Raw genomic sequence first — 21,017 nt, 5'->3', positions numbered from 1 at the left:
ATATATATATATATATATATATATATATTTGAAAAATAATATTTAAATATAATAGAGAGTAAGTTAGAAAAAATAGTAACTAAAATAAAAGGTTGCATTTTTTTACTAATTATTTTAACTAATAATATTGCTAGAGATGCTTTAACATATAGGTCTCGAGAGTCCGTTTGAAATTGCGGTTTCAATAAGTGCGATTTTAAAAATTGTAAAGACGTTTGGTAAAACATGTTAAAAATAACTTTTTTTATCAAATATTTGTTATGTGAATCGTGATTTTGATTTAAATCCGAACTTTTTTATATAAGCACCTCCTGACATGCTTGTAGAAATCGCAGATTGTTAAATAACACATTACGTTTTGCAATATCTTTTAAAAACACAGATTATTCTTGCGAAATCGTAATTTAAAACGTACACTGAATTTTTTTTAATAAATGCCCAAAAAAAATTGAAATAGTGAATTTAAAAACGATAACACAAATAAGGAGGGTTGTCAAATAATTGAAAACAACTTTAAAAATGGATAGCAAAGCAATTCCACCAGCGGAAAGTGGCCCTCAACAAAGCCAAAAAACCATTTATATAAATGAATCACTGGGGCTGAAAGCTTTCTCAAGCAAGAGTACCAACAAATGGTTATAGAGATGATAATTGTTAGAGTAATAATTTTGAGTTTTTAAAGATAGTAGTGCAGTCCCCAGCTTTGAAAAATATTACCGTCTACATAAGCAGGACCCCATTGCTACCACCATTAGGCTACTCTTGTGAGCAACTAGATAATAAGATTTGTTGTTTCATTATTTAACTGAAGCTCCAGCAATCTGATCCAGTGGGAGGCAGCGGCCATACAATTCAAGATGGAGAACCAACCACAAACCACGTTTGATAGAATTAAACCATTTCTGGCTGTTATATTCTTGCAGTTTGGGTTTGCAGGAATGGATGTTCTCTGTAAGGCTGCCTTAAACAAGGGGATGAGCAATTACGTCCTTGTTGTCTACCGCCATGTCGTTGCCACCGTCGTCATTGCCCCCTTTGCAGTCATTCTAGACAAGTTCTCTCTCTCTCTCTCTCTCCAAAGCACATCCAGACAGACACAGGCAACACTCAACAGACGACTAATTTTTTTTTTTTTTTTTGTTGCATGTTTTATTTACAGGAAAGTAAGGCCAAAGATGACACTAGCAATCTTCACCAAAATAATCGTGCTCAGCTTATTGGAGTAAATTTTCTATACTACTAACCAAGTTCTTCCTACTAATATTTCATGTATATATCTTATATCTTGTTCTCTTGGCAGGCCAGTAATTGACCAGAACTTGTATTTCCTGGGAATGAAGTACACTACAGCAACTTTTGCAGCCGCTATGACCAATATTCTTCCTGCCCTTACATTTATAATGGCCTGCATTCTTAGGTAACTAAAGCATAAATCTCTAAGAGACAAGATAAGAGTAACAATTGCCATACAATTGAGATGACGTGATAGTGAAAACCAGCCTTCAAATTTTTTTTTTTTTTTTTTGTACTGATCCAAACGCTGAGTTTCAATGCCATATTTCGTATACTAATCTACGACTAACTTTACTGATAGAATAGATGACTAAGCCGTCCATTCCTCTTCTCAATGTAAACCATTGTTTTTATCTGTCTTCCCAGGCTTGAGAAGGTAAGATTTAAAAGTATCCGCACCCAAGCTAAGGTGATAGGGACCATAGCAACGGTTGCAGGAGCCATGGTCATTACACTGGTAAAAGGCCCCGTTATTGAGCTGATCTGGACGAAAGGAAAAACTTACCACGAACAGCAACAGGCTGCAGCCAATCTTCAACATTCAATTAAAGGTTCCATAATGATCTTCATTGGCTGCTTCAGCTGGGCTTGTTTCATGATTCTGCAAGTAAAGTGTTTCTCCCCATCATATATTATATACGTATCACTACATGAAAAATTTCACGGATCTCATAATATAACAACCTCATGCTCTGTTTCTCCAGGCAATCACACTAAAAACATACCCTGCTGAGCTCTCTCTTACAGCTTGGATATGCCTGTTAGGCTCAGCCGAAGGTGCCGTAGTGGCGCTAGTGATGGAAAGGGGAAAAACTGCCATCTGGTCAATAAATTGGGATGTCAAATTACTGGCAGCTCTCTACAGTGTAAGATTATAAAACTAACTAATTTTATACTCATCTATAAATTGTCATCTTTGTAGAGACTTCCTCTTAAGTTACTCTATGAGCACCTTCGATCATACCTAACCAACAGGGATCATATACCACCAACGGGGTTACATAACCTAAAATAGCCCAACAGGCCTAGACACTATCTCTCAAACCCCAACCTTGTTGAAAATCTTTTCTGCCTTACCTGTCCAGAATTCCAGACCCATCAAAGCAATAGTTCGCCTAAAGTGATGCATCTCACAATCCAAAGGGAAAAGCCATTCCTATTTTCATTTCTCCATTGACATGTGAAAAAAGATCATGTCCAAAGAAAAATCAGATCCTAGTCAAGCAAGTAGTATATATTCAACTCTTTATATCTAGAAAATACATGTATGCAGGGCGTAATCTGTTCAGGACTGGCTTATTATATCCAAGGAGTAGTAATGAAAGACAGAGGCCCTGTTTTTGTGACGGCTTTTAGTCCCCTATGCATGGTTATTGTTGCTGTCATGGGCTCCATCATCTTGGCTGAGCAAATGTATCTTGGCAGGTAACTATCAAGCTTAATCCACCACCACAACCACACGAGAACAGAGTGACTAACTAATTTGATCAATTGTACAGGGTACTTGGTGCTGTTATCATAGTTGCGGGCCTATATCTTGTTGTGTGGGGCAAAAGCAAAGATTACAAGTCCCAAACCCCATCAACCAATGAGCAAATAGCGCTGGATTTACAAATAATACATGCAGGTAACACTGGAAAAGAAAACTTTAATCATGGGGTTGTCACAATTGACGTCTCTGGGGTGGAGACAAATAAACAACAAGAAAAGCAAAGGAATCCAGTCACTTGCTAATTATGAATTTCCTGAAGAGTTCCATGCACCTCACAGTTCTATGTATCAGGCTGTCACATCTATTAATGTTGTATGCTTTACTAAGTTTTTTCAATAAGTGTAACATAATCTCCAACGGAGATGCAAGGAAAATGACAATTAACATAAAACCATAATGATACAGACTTTGATCAGTCTCCACAACTTTCCAACTTAAATGTGACTGAATAGCATTCGAGTCTGAATATAATGGAAGGAAGATGAGATGACCAATTCCAAGAGAATATAATCACTTGCGACAAGTGACGTGAAGTCAAATGAGCACCTCCCACAATCTGTGACTAGATGATCATGCGCTGAATCTACTATGATGACCTACCATCTCATTCCCTCACGAGACATCAATATGGTAGGAGAAGCATTAAATAATGGCCAAGCATTTCCCCCATCTTGCACTATGTACACAACATCTACAGTTGATCCAGAAGCACAATGTTAATTCTTACAGCCTCAACATCCCTTATTTTAGAATCTGCCTTCCTAAGATCCTTAGTTAAAAGTGCTAGTCCATCATATCCTCGTCATTGAAAAATGGAGAACACCCGATTCTGTGAACAAATGCCACAATATGATATGATGGTTCTATTTTTTTTATTTTTTGATAAGTACATAACATAATGGTTCTAAAGAATGGACTGAATTAAAATAGGGAGTTCTACTGCCATGGGGAAAGACAAAAAAAAAAATAGACAAGGAAAGAGAGAATAAGGAGAATTTGAAATTTAAATCAAAGCGATAAAAGAATTTAGGTTCCCAAAACATGGCTCAACCTAATTGATACGATTTGTATCCAACATGTTAACAACACAGTTGAAGCTTCATAATATTGATGATGCTGCCTTGCAGCCTACCACTTCAATATTTTTGATAAGATAAGAATATAATTCAGGATTAAAATGAATCAGTAATATTACAGAGATATTTTTGACAGGGTACAAAGAGAATGAAGAAAACCTCAAAAGATATATCATACTCCTAGATCTCCCTTGCAAAATGATACCTTCCATTAGTGAGCACACCATATACAACCAAGATAAATGAAAATGATGAGAGTGCATAATACCCAAAGTAACAAAAAGATCTCCCTTTCTGGTAACAACTAACACATCTTAAATTTCATTTTTCTTCAAGATAGAATGGACTACAGCCTTCATCATACATCACCCCCAGGGCACCCCAACCCAAAAAAAAAACTGTCATCTTACATGATCTCCTAATCCATGTGCCTCGACCTCAAGAGCCCTTAAGTTAGTGGTGCAATCAGTACAAGGTATAGCCAAAGAGATTACTTCTATGCACAAAACGAAGATGATCCCTACCTCACAATTTGAATGAGCTTGCTTCATGAAAATTGTTTCCCCTCATCCTTTCCATATATACGCTGAAGTTCACGCGTAGCGGCTAGAAAGGATTCTGAAAGCATAAAGAAATGGAGTCATGAGAAGAAAGACACACACGTACATACAACAGAAGAAAGTGGAGAATGTTAGACAGTCAAAAAGTCTGAAGCAGCACATTATTGAACTAGATAGTTTGCATCACCTTTCCAAAGGCGGAAGGACTTCTGATTGATAGGTGAACCAGTTATAGTCTGAATCACCTCAAACAACATGTTTTGAGGTGTGCTCCTAAGCTCTTGGACAATCCCATAAATTGTCTTCCCATTCTCGAAGTAGATGTGATTATTTGGATGTTTTGTTTTGCATCCAGCATGACGCTCAAATTCATATGCATTGATCACCTACAAAATATGTTGAGCAGTCAAATGGGTCAAAAAATTGTGCTTAAGACTTCCTTTAACACCACAATAAAATATCCATAACCTTAGTTAAGTTAACCAGTCTACTGGGTGGCACTAATACTGAACAAGCTTACCTTAGAGAAGTTACATGACTGACAGCCACATGAATATCCGGTACCTTTTATAATACCATGAAGTTCCTTCTAACATGCACAGAAGAAACCAGAGATGTTATCAATGATAAGCTAATTCAAAAGATAGAAAATAAGCGAGAACTGATATTTACCTCCCTTGACCAAGCAATATACTTTACAGGAACTCCATCCAGCATACCAGTTGATAACAAACTTCTGACATTGGATGGGAAGTTGTTTGGAGGAATCTTCTTTGACATTTTCAGATCGTCTTTCTTTTTGGAAATATTTTCAGTTCCAGAAGCAGTTATCTGGGAAGTTCTTGCATGTGCATCAGCATTTGATTGAACCAATTCTGTTGCGTTTACTACTTCTGATCTTTGGACGGAGGGATGACCCATCAACAGTTCATATCCAGACATGAGCCTTCCTGAGGGATTAGCATCTTCATCATCATCATAGCCACCAAAGGATATGATAGTACTCTCTCCCTTATTGCAAGAGTGACCAACTGATAGTGTACTGTTTTCACCCTTAGTGTAAGCATGAACAATTGGTGCAGAAGTGTCTTCCTCCTTATTGAAGATGTGGCCTGTTGCTATGGTATCGTCATCTGCCTTGTCATAGGTTTGACCAATAGAAATGATATTGTTGCCACCCTTGCTGAATGTATGACCTGATGATATGGTATTGGTGTTTCCTTTGTATGTTTGACCCATTGATAAGTCGTCATCCCCCTTGTTATAAGGTTGTCCCATTGACATAAAATTGTTATCCGCTCGGTCATAGATGTCACCTATAGATATGATGTCATCCCCTTTGCTATAAGTGAGACTCATAGATATTGAATTGTCATCTGCCTTGTAAGCATGAGTTGCCATCATGGTACTGTTATCCTCCCGATTATAGGCATGTACCATCGGTACAGACATGACATTTTCAGAGTCCTTAACCTGGCTAACTTTAACTTTTCTAAATGCACCATAGTTTAGATCTGACCTAGGATCTTCCAGTGTATGTGACATCGATAAACCAAACGAGGGATCGTTCCCAAATGCATCCTCATTAACTTTTCTTCCCACATCCATTTTTTCTGTGCTCAGTGATGGAATATTTCTGTCGTCAAAATTAGCAGTCCTGGTTATCTCAGAATCTAATAACCGCTCAGTGAATTGGCCAGAGAATGATTGAAAACTTGAAGCATTTCCCCATGAAGAAACATTTGAGTTTAACATTCCTGAAAATAGATTGTTGGTCGGACCCCCCGTCGCCTGTTTCTTGTTAGGGAACAGCTCCACCTCAGGGCCATCCATGAACCACTGATGAGAACGCTTCAGCTCAATTCTAGAAGAATTATCGTAAGCCATCTCACTATCATTTAGACCTCCAGCGCCCTTTGCCATCCAGAAGCCCTGATTCTGAAAAGACTGTCACAAATAATTACTTACAGAGATTCCATACCATATAACTAAATGAAAAAAGGATAGTGAGAACACCTGCTATTAGTATAAAGTAAATAACAAGCTATGATCAATGTGCCATTCAGATAGTCTGCATCACATCTTCTTAACCAATCAGTACAACTATTTCAGTTTCAACATTACTTTAGGAAAAATCAACAATATTAGTTTAAACGTTACACTGATGCTGCTAAAAAAACAAATTAATATGCCACTTGTAAAGCCTAGATGCTGAATGCGACCTTCAACACTAACTAGTACTAATTATTTCAAAAGTCAAAGGGTCCCTTTAAACTTGAAAGAAAGACGAAGATTCAAATGCTTGCTTTCCACTTATGTTGACAAGTCCTGCTTAACTCTTATAAAAAAATATATATATATTATTTACATTCAGGTTTAAAGCCCTCCATTACGACACAGGAAGAACTCAAGTTGTGGGGTTTGTCTACTATCTTGCACTCCACAATTCTGCAAAACAACAAAACACTTAAATTTATGGGAACAAAGATTATGTCTGTCAAACTTAACCAGCCTGACAAGTGAGAAGCATCTTTCATTTTAATGCTAGAAGCATCCTAGATCCTCTCAGGATTTGTCAGTTGTAGAAAGAATTGAGGGAAATAAAAAGGGAATCTTCAAACATGACTTCCTTTCTCGATCATAGCATTTTCATTTCCCTCCATTCAACCTAAGAACCAATAGAAGGGCCAGACAGCTTACTAGGACACATTCAACAGATCAATGGAGCATGCACATACACAGACACGCAAGTGCAAAGTTTAATTGAATTTTTTTAAAACAAATTCGAAAGTCCCATCCAAATGGTCCCCATTACTTCTGCCGGAACTTCAAACAAGGAGATACAAGCTCCAACTCCCATGGCTCATAAAAATGCATTTCAAAGCTCTGTTTTCAGACCCAAATTTCATAGAAGGGATGCAAAACTTACCATTTTTATTGTACTTGCACTTCCTTAGCCGGTTGGATGATCCAGTTAATAGCTATATACACACCCTTCGGAACGCAAAAGTTGCTATCAATAAAGCAAAATTTCTCCACAGCAAATACTACATAACCGTTCAAAAAGCATTAATACTTCACAGAACTATGATCCGTCGTAGACAACTAAGCTCGCTGCCAATTATCCAAAACTTATCTGCCAAAAAAAAAACGAAGAAAATACAAACAATGAGACAATTCCGCAATAATTTACTCCATTCTCTGTAATGTAGAACAAGAAAACGAAATCAGAGTAATGAATCTCAAATTTCCATAATGCACGAAAGGAAAAAGTTCCACTCAAATAAGCCCAATGCAAGTATGAAGCTTACTTGAAGTGAAAGTATAGATTAATAGCATCAGAAACAAAAGCAATCATAACACTTCTGCGATGAATTCACTCAAAAGTAAAAATTCAAGAATATTCGTTCCTTTTCCTCCATTTTCAGAGCAACCAAACAAATACATAATAGAAAAACAAATCCAATGAAACCCTAACCCTGCTCTGAGTATAGAAAAAATGCAGAGATCTCCGTGATGCGCACCTGTCGCGAGAATGATCGAAAAGACGGCCCGATCACCTTATGATCAGTGCGCGGAGACCAAATAACTCTCCGGCGGCCATCTACCGGGAATGACGCCGGCGATAGTACGGTCGGGGGATTGCGGCGAGATGAGGAAGTTTGGAGTCGATTTGAAGCTTTTGATTTTGTTTTTTTTTTTTTTTTCCTCGGGAGAAAGATATAAGATGGTGCTCCGCACGATCACAATTCCTGGAGCCTTATCGTGGCCGTACACGTGGGCTAGACCTTTAGAGCATTCCAAGCTCCGTCATTTTCCATAAATTTAGGGAACCAAACTATTTTTCACCTCCCTATTCAAATATCCCTTTATAAAATTCCCTACAACATTAAAATATTATTTGTTTTACTTTTTTTTTTTTTTTGGATCCGGCTTACATGCTGTTATTTTAATAACAGCATATATGCTGTAATTGAATCAACGGTTAAGATTGAATTTTAAAGTTGACTTACTTTTAGAAGCATTTAATAAGAAATAGAACATGAAATTTTTTTTTGAAAAATTCAATCTTAACCGTTGATTAAACTACAGCATACATGCATGTAAGCCAAATCCTTTGTTTTTATATTCATTTATTTTACATAGGAAAGTGTGAGGAGAGAAAATGTCATTTTATGATTATAATAAACCATGTGAATTGCTACATTGGTTCAACTATAGCAATCTTAATGTAGAGGGAAGATATAGGGAAATTGTTGTAGGTGAGTTTTTGTGATTTTTTGTGTTGGAAAGGGAAGCAACTTTAGGGTAGCTGCTGTGAATGCCCTAATTACAATCAGTGTTGAAGGTATTAAAAGCCATGAAGGTGATGCGTTTAAAGTCTGTTTGAGATTGCATTTGAGAAATAAATTTTTTAAGTCAAAAATAACTTTTGAGCAAAAGCTTTATTTTTAAGCTTTTGTCCAAAGTGCGCTTTAGCCATTTTTTAGGATTTTTTTTACCCTTAAAAGCGCTTTTTAATTTTTTTACCAAACGAACACTTTTTTTTTTTTTTTTTTTTTCAAACTGACTTTTTGAATGTTAAAACCACTTTTATGCCTATTAAATTCAATCTCAAACAAGCCCTTAAAGTGGACCGAAACGTAGCTTAATGACTCTAAGAGAATTATGGCCTTACCTTAAAATTTACTAAATGGATTCTTAAATTTTAAATTTTATCAATTAACTTCTTAAAGTTACAATTCTCATCAAAATCTCTAATTTTCGTAAAATTTCAAATTGTCTCGTCATGTCATATCCAATTAAAAAATTACACGTGTCTTTATATATATATATGAAAAATGTTATTTAATAGATTGTTATATGACTATCATAAAACTGAAATAATTTAGCAATAAAAATCAATCATTGATTTATTTTTTTACAAGATTTTCAAGAAGTGGTCACCCGGACCCCCTAGATTTGCTAGAGGAGCGGTGGAATCAACCTTCAAGGCCAGTGGGGGTAGTTCAATAGGCCTATATTGTTCAACCACCCTAAAAAAACTATTTTTTCTTTTTTTATATTTATATTTATAATTTTCTTTCTACTTTCATATTGATCTTTATTTTTTCTTTTTAAAGGAATGCATGTTGCATTTTGATTGGACGTGACGTGGCAACGCCGTTATAAATTAAATAAAAGGTGCATAGGATGATCTATTCGATAACGGTTCTAATCTTATAGAGTAAATTGATAAAATTTAAATCTTAAAAAGCGATTTCATTGAAAGACCTCTTTAATATTTTTTCATTATTTTATTTGAGCTACTACTTTGTTTCTTTTCCTATTCTCCTATCTAACAACAAGAGGCAGAGAGAATTTATGGATTCTTAATTATAAGAAATCCCGATCCTTTATTAGTACCCAATTACACTTACAATTTTTCAACAAGTACGATATTAACATCATGAACTATCATTTTCAAGGAAGAGTAGTGATCTTTGGAAGATACTAATCATTTTATTATGATTTGATGTCCTTGATTTATTGTATTTGAACAAGACCACTTGAAGCATATTGTCCATCTTATTTAAAATGTTTAGTAAAAAATAACCTAATGATTTCCTATGTTTTAGTTTAATTTGCTTTTCACAGTGGAAAATATTAGGTGCTCTCTTAGTGTTCTATTGATGTTCTCCTAGTGTTCTTATCGTCATAGGTGGATATTATTTTTTTAAAACAAATTGAGAGAAATAAAGGAAGTTTCTTTTTTATTTTTTTAAAAGGAAAATGCTAAGTGTTCTCTTGGTGTCCTCCCAACTGTGATGTGACTTTTAAAATTATTGTTGAATTTGATATTATTATTATTATTATTGACTTTTAATCTACACCTAATATAATCCTAATATACACCTAAAATTAGGAGGACATTAGGAAACACTAGAAGAACACCTAACATATCCCTTTCATAGTCAATAGAATATTTAAGTTAGTAAACAAGATTGGTAAAAGTTTGATTGATGATATGTGTCATCTTATCATAGACTTTCATAGTGTCATCTCATTGGTTTTAAGCATGTATACTTGGGCTCATCTCTAAGCAGTAAGAATCATCTAATGGAGATACTCTTTATCATTTTTAGAAATCTTATAAATCTTCAAGAATCAAAATCCCCTTGTGAGAAGAAAACTAGAGGGTTATCAAGAATCTAATTTATTTTCATAGATTTTTTTTTTTTGGACATGTCCGCATGAAGGGAGAGAAGTTGAGAAAAATGATTCAAACTAGTGACCTTCGTTTCGTGAGGCATGACACCCAACCAATTGAACTATCCTTGAGGACATTATGATAAATGTTAGCCCACCATTGTTGCTCAATTTTTTATTATTTTTTTACATGTCCACACAAGAGGGGGGATTCAAACTTAGTGACCTTCGCTTTATGAAGCGTGGTTCCTAACTGATTGAGGTACCTCTTGAAGACGGAAAATAAAGAATTTAGCCCACTAAATGATGCTGGTATTTTGGGGATTTAAGCCCATGCTAGATTGATTGGAGACCCATATTGGAGGCCCATACTTTTATCATGCTCATGCTGCCTGCAAAAACTCCCTGAAAAAAGCTTGTCTTTTCCAAAATTTCATGCCAAATGAAAGATCCTGGTTCCTTGTTATTCCGTGCCTAAATTTTTTTATTTTTTTATTTTTCCAATTATTTTTATTTTTATTTTTTATTCAATGTTGAGAAAGGAAAAATGGAATAACAAGAAAATAAAAAAACAAAGACCGCATAGTTTTCCTAAGAACAGTTGGAAATTGGTTAAATAAATGATTTAACCTATCAAACGAACCGAAACCGCAAAAAGAGATTGTATTAAAAGGCAAAGTTCCATAAACGAAACAAAACCCAAAATAGTTCCGCATGACCATCTATAGTGCCTAAAGAAGAGTTAGAAATAATAATAAAGGGCTAATAAAAGGTTCTTTTACCCGAACAAGAGAGCCCGAGACACTCGATTAAAATGGAATGTCATAAGAGCAATAAGACACAAAGCAATTCACATGTTAGTAGATTTGGAATAACAGATACAAAATTTCATCATTTAGGAAAATACTGCAGACAACAAACTTGTCATCTTTTTACTGTACACTTCTAGTTTGATCTATATTTATCCCTCACTATCTGCCTCCTCTTCCCCACGCCCCACAAAAACAAATGAATGAATAAAGGACCCCCCCAATCCCCATTCTTCTGCAAAAGAACCAAATAGACTTAAAACACACTCCTCGGATTCTCATTTGATCATCATCTTCCTCACTCCTATTATATTATTTACAACTTTTCACCTACGTATCAAAATTTTGCACTGCCACGAGCATGCCCCCCACACCCACGTGCTTTTATAATGATAAGGAAGAGAAAGAAACATCACCCACCATTCACGCCGGCCCCAACAGTTTAAAATGCAGTGGACGCAGGCCGTGTCAGTGAGATGCTCGTCGGTGGCTCGAGCTTTTTCTGTCAAATCTGTCAGAGTACTACAGACCGACTCAAAACCTGGAGGAGGCGGTTTTTAAGCAGCTTTGTGCCCGCGTAAGCAGCAGAATTTCTTCGGCTTGGATTTTGACAGCACATGTCGATGATGCCAAGGGAGTGTTTGTCGTCGACGGTTTATTTGTGCAGGATTTGGCCGCGGCGACCACTTTGTTCTTGTTTGCAATGTCCACGTGGACTGAGAATAGTGAATATACGGGTCTGTGGTCTGAGAATCTGGACTCCCCTCTCAAATACCACATTTGCTTTAGCCCTTCCCCTTTCCACAAAATCCTGTCACACCTGTCCAAAAAAAAAACCCAAATCAAATTGCTTGCGTGTCGTGTTTCATGTCAGTTACTATGAAATGGGTGTGACTATGAAATGGATGTGAAGAGTAGCGTGAAGGGTGGACATCAGTTGTTTGATTGGATGGAAGAAAATTATTATAAGTAAACATAACATGCAGACAGATTGCTTCACATAACAACATGCGGCAAAAAACATTAAACAAAGTGACAACTTGGTTGAGGCCTGTAATATTTTTAATCAAGAACAGATAACTAGCAGAGTCAATGTATGCATCTTACACGGCAGTAAGATAATATTCAAATCTCTCAATCTCTCCATCTCTGTCTCACACCCACTTGCATAATAAATTAATGAAGCAAATGATGCACTGCACATGTTTCAGTTTCTTTCTGTTGACGTATTCAGATATAATAAACACTAAAAAATGAAATGCTTGAAAGCCGTTTGAATACAACATGACAGCAGCATAAGTCAACTCACACTCATCTAAGAAATCTTGTTATTTGTTAATGAAATTTTGGAAATTTACCAGGCAGGAGTTCGTCGTTTCTCTTTGGATTTAGAGGACTGGACAACATAATTGTTAGAATTGGTTAGGTATTTGTAAGTTGGAGCAAAATATATCTTCCCTTCAACCCACCCTTTAAATACTCGACCAGCTCTCTGCTCCATCTTTAGCTGCCAACAGAATTTAGTCAACACATTAGATTGGATAAATGCAGGGCTTTTTTCATAGAGAAGATTGTTGATCTTCTTGGGTAAATTCCAATCCAATAGTGATGTGATTGGCAACATAATGTTGAAAACAACAGCATCCAAAAACAAAAGCATTTTATGTTAAGCGCCACAAGTTTAGTTTAGATCACTCACTCACCTGATCCTTCTCTAAAAGTGTCTGCCAATCATGCCTCTTTAGCAGCTCATGCATATCTCCACAACCAGCTGCGAGCCGGTAATTTAAATCCCCGAGCCAAATAATCTTGCTGAATTGAAGAAAAAGCAGAGGGGCCAGTAAGAAAATTGATTGTTTTATCCATAAGAATGTGTGGCTGCAACTTCTTGATAAGAAAAGTCAATGATTTAGCAGTTGTATGCTTTCAGTGAGATAGTTAACATCAACCGTGCATTCTTGTGAGTCCATGGAAAGAATAAATATATGGAAATTGACTTACTCATGTTCCAAGATGGAATCAGGAGGAAGTGACTGTTCAAGGCCTCTTGATGAATGCAGAAACCTTGTTTTCTTTAGAATTTCTGCAACATCTGAATTTCGCCGGATCTCGTCGCCTTCTTTCTCCCCAGACGTCAAGTGGGTGCAAACAAAGCAGAATGTTGTCTGGTACAATGTCATGCTGATCGATATCGAGCCCTATTACCGACAGAAATGAAGATTAAGAATGTCAAACAACAAACCTATATTTATCAGAAAAGAAGCCAATTTCAGAAGATTTTGAATAGCAAACCTTATTCCCAAGATATCCCATAATGCCTCTGCCGACACAAGACACCTTCAAGTTGCTAATGTGTTTGCAAAGGTCCTCTCGAACCCACACGCATAGGAAGATTCCGACCATCTGCTTGCTTGCAGCCAGGCGGTAACGCGGCTGAGTTGGACTATCTTGCTCCCTAGACTTGGAATATTTGGTAGGCGAATACTCATCACTATAGCTCAAACCCAATTTTTGGAAATCCTTTTTACCAAGTTCATCTTCTAATGAAAGCAAGTCTGAGAAGCTGAGCCTTGGTTTCAAGCTCCCATCATCCGCCTGCGGCGAAACTTCTGCAGTGGTGGCATTGTTGTTCAGTGCTTCACGAATCAAGGAAAGCCATTTGGCAGCTGGGCCGTTGTCCTCTGCGCCTAGCACATTCCCCGCATTAAGAGGGACGATTTCTTGGAACCTAAATGCAAAAAAAAAATAATTAAAAAAAAAAAAATTGATCAAGAAATAAAACAGTCACTTATGGTAACACTTTCTCTCTGATTTCCATTCCAACAAACTAAAAACTATTTTTGGCGGTGTTTGATAGCTCATCTTAACCATTAGTTTTTTTTTTTTTTTTTTTTTTTTTGTGATATAAAAGTGAAATGAGTTTTAATTTTTTTGTTAGTGTTTTAACAAACAACTTTTATAGTAAAACAATCAAAACTACTTTTACCTTTATGTCACATCAAAACATTTTTTCAACCAATACAAAAAAAAAAAAAAAAAAAAGTTATCAAACACCACCATTTTCCAAACTACTACCCGCTACTCTTTTGGTCGTGCATAAACAAGTAAATCTATAAATCATCCCCTCATCTGCCCCTCATCCTCTCAAATCCTATGTGGGGTAGTTCCCACAACATTAAACCAATTTTCAAGTATCAAATGTTGTGGGGACCATAATTACATATGATTCAAGATAATGAAAAGGGGATAGAAGGATGACTTGTAGAATTGCTCTGAGCACACTAGTGATGAGGTGTGGCGACATCCGTCTAGCCAACTCTATTGAATAATTCTCTTAGTCAATGGAGAAACTCGCTCGATTAGACTTTGTGCTAACCACGGCGGAGGCAGGTGAGATGCCCAATTTTCTTTGGTAGAAAATTGACATCGAAGTGATGTATGGTAGTTATAGTAGGTGAAAAATTGATGAATAATTTCTATGCGGGTGTCTCTCTCATTATTAATAACTACTTGAGTAACACGTAGTCTACTGAAGTGGCCATGTACGATTAATGCTTAGGCTTCCATTCATGGCCACAAAAGCTGCTTTATTAGAGTAAAAAGACAAGCGAAGAGAACAAGAAAAGTGGTCTTATTTTGGAATATGAGGAAGAAGAAAAAACAGTGAAAGCATCATTTACCCAATAACGTAGAAGTCAGCAGGTGTGGGGGACCTCAGCCAATCTCTCAAGTTCAAGCCCTCGTGGGGTGTCTTCCCTCCGACATTCCATGTCCCCACGAACATCCTATATAATCCCAACTTTGCCACTGTCATCCCTTTCTCATATTCACATAATAAAATTCCATTCATGAAAAAGTATGAAATAATTTCGACAATTTATGGACAATAATAATAATAATAATAATAATAATAATATTCATTTACCTGAAATTTTGTGTATCGGAGACGGTGACTTCCGGCTTAGGATTTTCCTTCACCAACCACCCTTCCGGCCAGAAATTAAAACAAAGTTTGAGATTCAAAATCGAAGAAAAACACAAAAAGTACACAACATCGCACGTCCATTCAACCGTCCACGTGGCACGAAGCCCCTACTCGTTCCCAACTAACCAGACGGGGCCCAACTAGAATCAAGGGGGAGCCCAGTGTTCCCGATGATCCCAAACTCATTCCCCTTTCCCCGATGTCCAATCATATTAGTGGAGCCGTCGATCTGACGGCTCGGACAGAGCACAGTACGTAACGAATAGACGGTAAAAGGCCGCAGCAGTAGGAAGGGAAACTACAGTGCCAATACACAGTAAAATACCTGAGAAATCTTCCGGTACGACGATGTAGCGGTCCTGGTCCGAGCAGCTCCGCCGACGATCAGGTTTTTCTGGTCCCGAAATAGCAAGAACTTTCTTAATCCGAAACCGAAACTCAAAATTAATACCAAAAATAAAATTAAATCCGAAAATGTTTACCTTTTATAGTGTAAGAGTCGGAGTAAAACTCGTCCCCTCCGCTCTGTATATTGAGCCATTTTCTCACCACAGTTCTCGGCCACGAAGACTGCGACATTAAACGATATGGGTTTTCAATAAGCCGATATATCGGCCGAGAACAAATTACATATAAAGATCAATTCCGTACCTTGGAGATCTTCCGGCGCTCAGCTCCCATTGCTCCACCGTCAAATCACCGAAATCGAAACGGAGTCCAATCACAGTCGCCAATCAGGAAACAGCCTCTGAAACGTGGAGGAAGCAATTTAATGTAGAGTGTAAGCTTTATCCGAATCTATCCGGCAAGATATTTTCGATGAAAAAAATTAAGTTGAATACTCGAAAGTCTCCAAGAACTAAGAAGTGAGTGATTAATCAAACATCAAGGGGGTACTTTTTTTCCATTATTATTTTGAGAAAAAACAAAATATATAGTTATTTAGACGATATTATTGGCGTCAAATGGAGGATTCAACGGCAATATAAAAGACCCAGTTGGAGGGTAAACGGAGACAGCTTCTGAGAGAAACAACAAAGGAAAAAAAAAAAAAAAAAAATTTAAATCAAAGAAAATAAAAATATTAATATTATATGCGAGAAAGAAGAGGCCAGGTACATCCTTTTAGAGAGGAATTTTTTCTTTTCTTTAGAAGCACCAGTTTTTCCCTTTACAGAGAGGAAGACAGAGTGGAAGATGAAGGATTAGAGAACCAAAAGCCATGGCTTTTTTTCTTTCTAGATCTTTAATCAAATCTCGATTAACCCATTTCAAAAAGCTCACCTTTTCGACTTTCTTCGATGCGGAGAAACTTCATAATCGACAACTAAGAAAGCAGATCGATCAAAACCCGGATATGAATATTTTAGAGTGTCAGAAACAATGAATTGGAAGTGAAATATACACCACAGAAAGGACCAAGAATCGGGAGGGTTTTTGGGTAACCGCTCGGCTTAGATGAACAAGAATAACATACAGTAACAGAAAATAAAACAGGGACAATCAAAAGGAAAACAGAAAAAACAGAGTTCATAAGAAAAAGCGGGGCAATGAAGCAATCAAAAACACTATTAATGTTTGTCGGAAACAGGGGTCAACGACATTGCTAATTAGGGGATGGGTTTAAGGCACATTAGCGGAAAAAGAATGACATAATCAAGACGGGAAAAGATCAAAGTGTGCGCGTGAGATTGAAAAATCGATCGCGCTTTCTTTTTACCTTTCTAGTAAGAGAGAGAGTGATGGAAATCACAATTTGACGTGTGGTTCTTTCTCTCTTTGCCTCTTCCGGTTAGTGGAGACGAGAAAGAACAAAAATGCAGAACTAGCTTGGGGGTGTTCCTCGGAAAAGAAAAAAGGAGCAGTTGGTCCTCAAATTTATAAAGCGCAGATCCAAAAAAAAATTGGAGAAAGTGCAGAGAGATTTGAGAGGGAGTGGGTATTTTAGTCATTTTAAAAATGACAGCAACCTGGGTACAGTGGAGTGTTAATGGAACTGAACCACCTATCCGTACGCGTGTCCGGTTTTATATAGCCCTATTGCCCAGCACTGTACTAGTTCCACAGCAGAAGAGCTTCTTTTGGAGAGACCTAACAGAGTGAATAATTCAGTGCTGTGTTAAAGTCCCCAATTCATCTACGTAATTGCGGTTACTGTAAAAAATGGTAAAGATGTAAGATATAGTGATGCTGATGCAGAGAATTGAATTAGGGCAGCCTCGTTTCTCGTCAATCTCTGTCATATTAATGCAGATATTAAACTTTGTCAGGTTTTTACTTAGAGTACTGTTAGGCATTATATTTTTATTTTTTAAAAATTGGTGTGATTTTTAAAATTATTATTAAATTTTAGGTGAATTATACTTAAATTTTGATTCAATGATAAATTTAAAAATCACATCAATTTTATGAAGATAAAAAGATGATTTCTAGCATTACTCTTTTATGTAATGTTAGAATTATGAAATGACCCGTCTTTAAATAATGAAGAATGCTAGGTTTACAAACAAAATTTACAAAAAAAACTTTTACAACATAATGTGGCAGAACATGATTGAAAAAAAAAAAGATAAATTTAATTTTTGAGAAATCCAATCATAATGTGCCACATCATATTGAAAAAGGTTTTTTTATAAAATTTGTTTGTAAACTTCGCATTTTTTAAACAATATAGTATTATGTAATTTGTTAATTTACCAACTTTTAATTTGGTTTGAAATGGAGAAGACGAGATGATCCTTGTCCCCGTTTGGTAATGCTTTTTAAGAGTATTTTTTGTTTTTGTAAAAGGTGTTTAATAATTACAGTTTTGTTGCAAAAAAACTATCTTGATAGTACATTATGTAACATTAAAATATAGATTGTCATGTGACAATTCACGTAACACTTATCACATTACAAATTAATGTGACAATTTATATAATACTTATCCTGCTAACCGCTAAAATGTAACCAATGGATAAAATTAAACTAAAACTTTTTAAGTGGGTAAAAGCATAATTTTAAAATATTTATTCCATAAAAACTTATAATTTTAAGAGAATTTTTAAAATTTGACAAGCTACTACCCTAAGCAAAGCTATAATCTTATCCTTGCATTTGACAAAATACGTGACATTTATAAAACAAACATCACTAAATTGAATTTTTTATATTTTATCTTTCTGATTGCAGCTACCATGAGAGTTTAGAAGGAATGAAAGCGAATAGTAATAAGAGTTATATCTGTCCAAATACCCTAAGCAAAGCTCTAATCTTACCTTCACATTTGACAAAATACGTGACATTTATAAAACATATATCACTAATTCAAATATCTTATATTTTATCTTTCATGTTGTGGCTACCATGAGAGTTTAGAAAGGAATGAAAGTGAATAGTAATAAGAGTTATATCTGTTCATAGGAGTCCATGGTGTGTGAACATGAGGACTCTAATCCTTAAATTTGGTAAAAAAAAAAAATTTAAGATAATTATAAGATGTACTGTTTAAAATCTTAATTGGATTTGCCTGTCGAGACCGACATGTTACTGAAACTAATCTTTTTAATCCCGTCTAACCACTGAAAAGAGACTGACGTGTTGTTCAAATGACGTTAGATTTGCATGTGGAGGAGGGGAGCAGTAGCGTGGTATCTCCAAGATGAAAATGTCAGTTTTTTTTTAATCCTCAATTTCTGATAATAGCATTTGAAGAGGGGAGGAAAGCCAAATTATGATAATAGCCAAGCTACCTAAGCCTACCTTAATTGAAGAATTTGAGATAGATGGTCAAATCAGTTAGTCCTGTGCGGCTGTGCCCTTGTTCAGGACTTGAGTGTGCATGGTCCCCCCAACTGCCATCAGGTACCAGATAGGACCGCACTCTTGACTCCAGTAGGTCACTAGAGAGTGGTGAAACCCAACACTACCCTTGGACTTGTCCACTCGTTGCTCGGTTTCCCCGCATTCAACTCTTCGCATCTCCAGCAATGCCAAGCTATTTTATCTGGAGAAGGATTTCGTTAGTTATTTTTAGAGGATATTTTTGTTAAAAATATATATATATATATATATATATAAAATAATAAAATTGTTCTCTTCAAAAAAATATTAAATGAATCATCTCTATTTTAAATAAATTAAATGGAGAGGATCTAGTCCAATTTAATTATCTAAAAATACACTTTTGTTTTTTAATTTTATCTTCTTTTTTTTTTAAATATAATTCAATTAATTATTTGTTTTACTCTCTAATTTCTTCAATTATTAATTTTTAAGGAAAAAATAATAAAAGAAGGGAGAGGGAGAGGGAGAGAGAGAAAAGAGATAAAATTATAAAAAACCTTCAAATTGCTACAATCAACTTTTAAATGCGAAAGCTTATTGTAACAAAAATTTTATTTTAAAGCAATTGTTGGAAACAAAATGGCTCAAAATAGGTAATACTTAGCTATTATGAGCTATTTAGCTACTTTGTTATGAACAACCAGGATCGCTATAAAATTGACATAGCAAAGGTTAATCTTGGCATAATTTTTTTTTTTTTTTTTAGCGTTAAATGTTAGTCAACTTAAAAAAGTTTTGAGTTGACCAAGACAAATGGCTTTCATGAGGCATAAAATTATTTACGCTTCTTGTTTGTATAATCCATTTATCACTTCTCTCTCACATCCTCGAGCAAGTAATTGTGAGATGGCCTTTTAGGGGCCTACCTTCCCAAATAGATTTTGAGTTGTCCGAACACCTGCTTGAAAATGTACGCCCCACAAGGATCCTATTACATTGGCATGCCCAATTTGCAAAAAATATGAATATGCAATTGTATAGGATCTCAATGTCATTCCCAAATGCATTATATTCTCTTTATTTTATAACATAATTTTTTGTTCAAACCAAACATGGGAAAATGTTTTTAGTTGAAATAATTTTATAACATCAAACATTTCATGCCAAAACCAACTGGCCTAAAAAATATACTCTTTATTTTATTTTGTTATTTTTTCTAAAAAAATAGTTATGCAATTTTTCATAACACCAACATTTAGCTCTCTGTATTAGCTATCATTTTTACCATTCAATTTAAATATTATTTTTCAATAATTTATTTACTCTTTATTGATATGAGAGAGAATGTTATAAATTAAAAAAACGCTTTGTTTTTACATTTTGTGAATGAACATTGCTCATCAAATTTGGTAAGCACCATAACAGTTCACCCAATATTTTTCCATATTGTTGAGCCAGTTATTTTGCTCAATTTTTAGTATACTGGCTTAGTCAAAATAACATTTGACTAGGCATACGAGAATGCTCTAATCGCGCATAAGAATATCGTCTTTTTGTCAACAAACAACTAGGCATATAAAATTAAAAAAATTATGGTCCGTTTGATAAAGTTTTGAGAAATATTTATAATTTTGAATTTTGAAAAAAGTTTTAAGAAATGAAAAATTAAGAATTAATTTGGTGACGGCCACAATTAAATAAGCGTTGCATGTGGGGTCAACAAATAAAAATAGATTTGCTACAGTTTTGAGAAGTGTTTTACAAAAATAAAAACAAAAATAAAAACAATATAAAAAAAATGTTGCTCTATAGTGGCAGCAATCACAATTGTAGTGATTCGGGGAG

General features: G+C 35.5%; 3 protein-coding genes across 10 annotated transcripts; 1 reads left to right on the top strand and 2 right to left on the bottom strand.

Annotated features, from left to right (window-relative positions):
- Nucleotides 1-632: 632 nt before the first annotated feature.
- LOC132162600 (WAT1-related protein At2g37460) lies at nucleotides 633-3,182 on the top strand. The gene is made up of 7 exons (XM_059572873.1): nucleotides 633-1,054; nucleotides 1,160-1,222; nucleotides 1,301-1,417; nucleotides 1,660-1,900; nucleotides 1,998-2,159; nucleotides 2,567-2,718; nucleotides 2,793-3,182. Exons 1-7 carry the CDS (start codon nucleotides 858-860, stop codon nucleotides 3,025-3,027), a joined length of 1,167 nt encoding a protein of 388 aa, XP_059428856.1. The 5' UTR covers nucleotides 633-857; the 3' UTR covers nucleotides 3,028-3,182.
- Nucleotides 3,000-8,103, bottom strand: LOC132162598 (uncharacterized). 6 transcript variants are annotated; one of them, XM_059572867.1, is made up of 7 exons: nucleotides 7,946-8,103; nucleotides 7,351-7,557; nucleotides 5,094-6,368; nucleotides 4,942-5,010; nucleotides 4,609-4,807; nucleotides 4,386-4,479; nucleotides 3,000-3,476 (listed from the first exon to the last, which is right to left on the bottom strand). In XM_059572867.1, the coding sequence occupies exons 2-6, from the start codon at nucleotides 7,351-7,353 to the stop codon at nucleotides 4,409-4,411; spliced, it is 1,617 nt and encodes a 538-aa protein (XP_059428850.1). In that variant the 5' UTR covers nucleotides 7,354-7,557; nucleotides 7,946-8,103; the 3' UTR covers nucleotides 3,000-3,476; nucleotides 4,386-4,408. The 6 variants fall into 6 exon arrangements, with proteins under 6 accessions (XP_059428850.1, XP_059428847.1, XP_059428848.1 ...); XM_059572864.1 differs by lacking the exon at nucleotides 3,000-3,476 and adding an exon at nucleotides 3,483-3,614; XM_059572865.1 differs by lacking the exon at nucleotides 3,000-3,476 and adding an exon at nucleotides 4,053-4,308.
- A 3,244-nt stretch (nucleotides 8,104-11,347) lies between these two features.
- LOC132162599 (type I inositol polyphosphate 5-phosphatase 8) lies at nucleotides 11,348-17,269 on the bottom strand. Of its 3 annotated transcripts, none has more exons than XM_059572870.1 (11): nucleotides 17,125-17,269; nucleotides 16,056-16,152; nucleotides 15,887-15,974; nucleotides 15,730-15,798; nucleotides 15,345-15,405; nucleotides 15,100-15,204; nucleotides 13,712-14,147; nucleotides 13,421-13,617; nucleotides 13,123-13,231; nucleotides 12,778-12,926; nucleotides 11,348-12,239 (listed from the first exon to the last, which is right to left on the bottom strand). In XM_059572870.1, exons 2-11 carry the CDS (start codon nucleotides 16,083-16,085, stop codon nucleotides 11,954-11,956), a joined length of 1,530 nt encoding a protein of 509 aa, XP_059428853.1. In that variant the 5' UTR covers nucleotides 16,086-16,152; nucleotides 17,125-17,269; the 3' UTR covers nucleotides 11,348-11,953. The 3 variants fall into 3 exon arrangements, with proteins under 3 accessions (XP_059428853.1, XP_059428854.1, XP_059428855.1); XM_059572871.1 differs by lacking the exon at nucleotides 17,125-17,269 and adding an exon at nucleotides 16,689-16,750; XM_059572872.1 differs by lacking the exons at nucleotides 15,887-15,974; nucleotides 16,056-16,152; nucleotides 17,125-17,269 and having other exon boundaries at nucleotides 15,100-15,235; nucleotides 15,730-15,744.
- Between the last annotated feature and the right edge of the window lie 3,748 nt (nucleotides 17,270-21,017).

The sequence above is a fragment of the Corylus avellana genome, chromosome ca9 (assembly GCF_901000735.1).
Source record: "Corylus avellana chromosome ca9, CavTom2PMs-1.0".
Classification (NCBI taxonomy): Eukaryota; Viridiplantae; Streptophyta; class Magnoliopsida; order Fagales; family Betulaceae; genus Corylus; species Corylus avellana.
The sequence above is the reverse complement of the archived record's forward strand: the minus strand, read 5'-3'. Positions and strand labels throughout refer to the sequence as shown.

Coding starts and splice junctions, on each gene's coding strand:
- LOC132162600 (XM_059572873.1), top strand. CDS start 858: ATGGAGAACCAACCACAAACCACGTTTGATAGAATTAAACCATTTCTG. Junction 1,223..1,300: donor ATCGTGCTCAGCTTATTGGA/GTAAATTTTCTA, acceptor TTCTCTTGGCAG/GCCAGTAATTGACCAGAACT. Junction 2,719..2,792: donor GAGCAAATGTATCTTGGCAG/GTAACTATCAAG, acceptor TCAATTGTACAG/GGTACTTGGTGCTGTTATCA.
- LOC132162598 (XM_059572867.1), bottom strand. Junction 5,011..5,093: donor ATATTGCTTGGTCAAGGGAG/GTAAATATCAGT, acceptor TGTGCATGTTAG/AAGGAACTTCATGGTATTAT. Junction 4,808..4,941: donor AGTCATGTAACTTCTCTAAG/GTAAGCTTGTTC, acceptor CATATTTTGTAG/GTGATCAATGCATATGAATT.
- LOC132162599 (XM_059572870.1), bottom strand. CDS start 16,085: ATGGGAGCTGAGCGCCGGAAGATCTCCAAG. Junction 15,205..15,344: donor TCCGATACACAAAATTTCAG/GTAAATGAATAT, acceptor GGGATTATATAG/GATGTTCGTGGGGACATGGA. Junction 12,927..13,122: donor CACTTTTAGAGAAGGATCAG/GTGAGTGAGTGA, acceptor TTCTGTTGGCAG/CTAAAGATGGAGCAGAGAGC.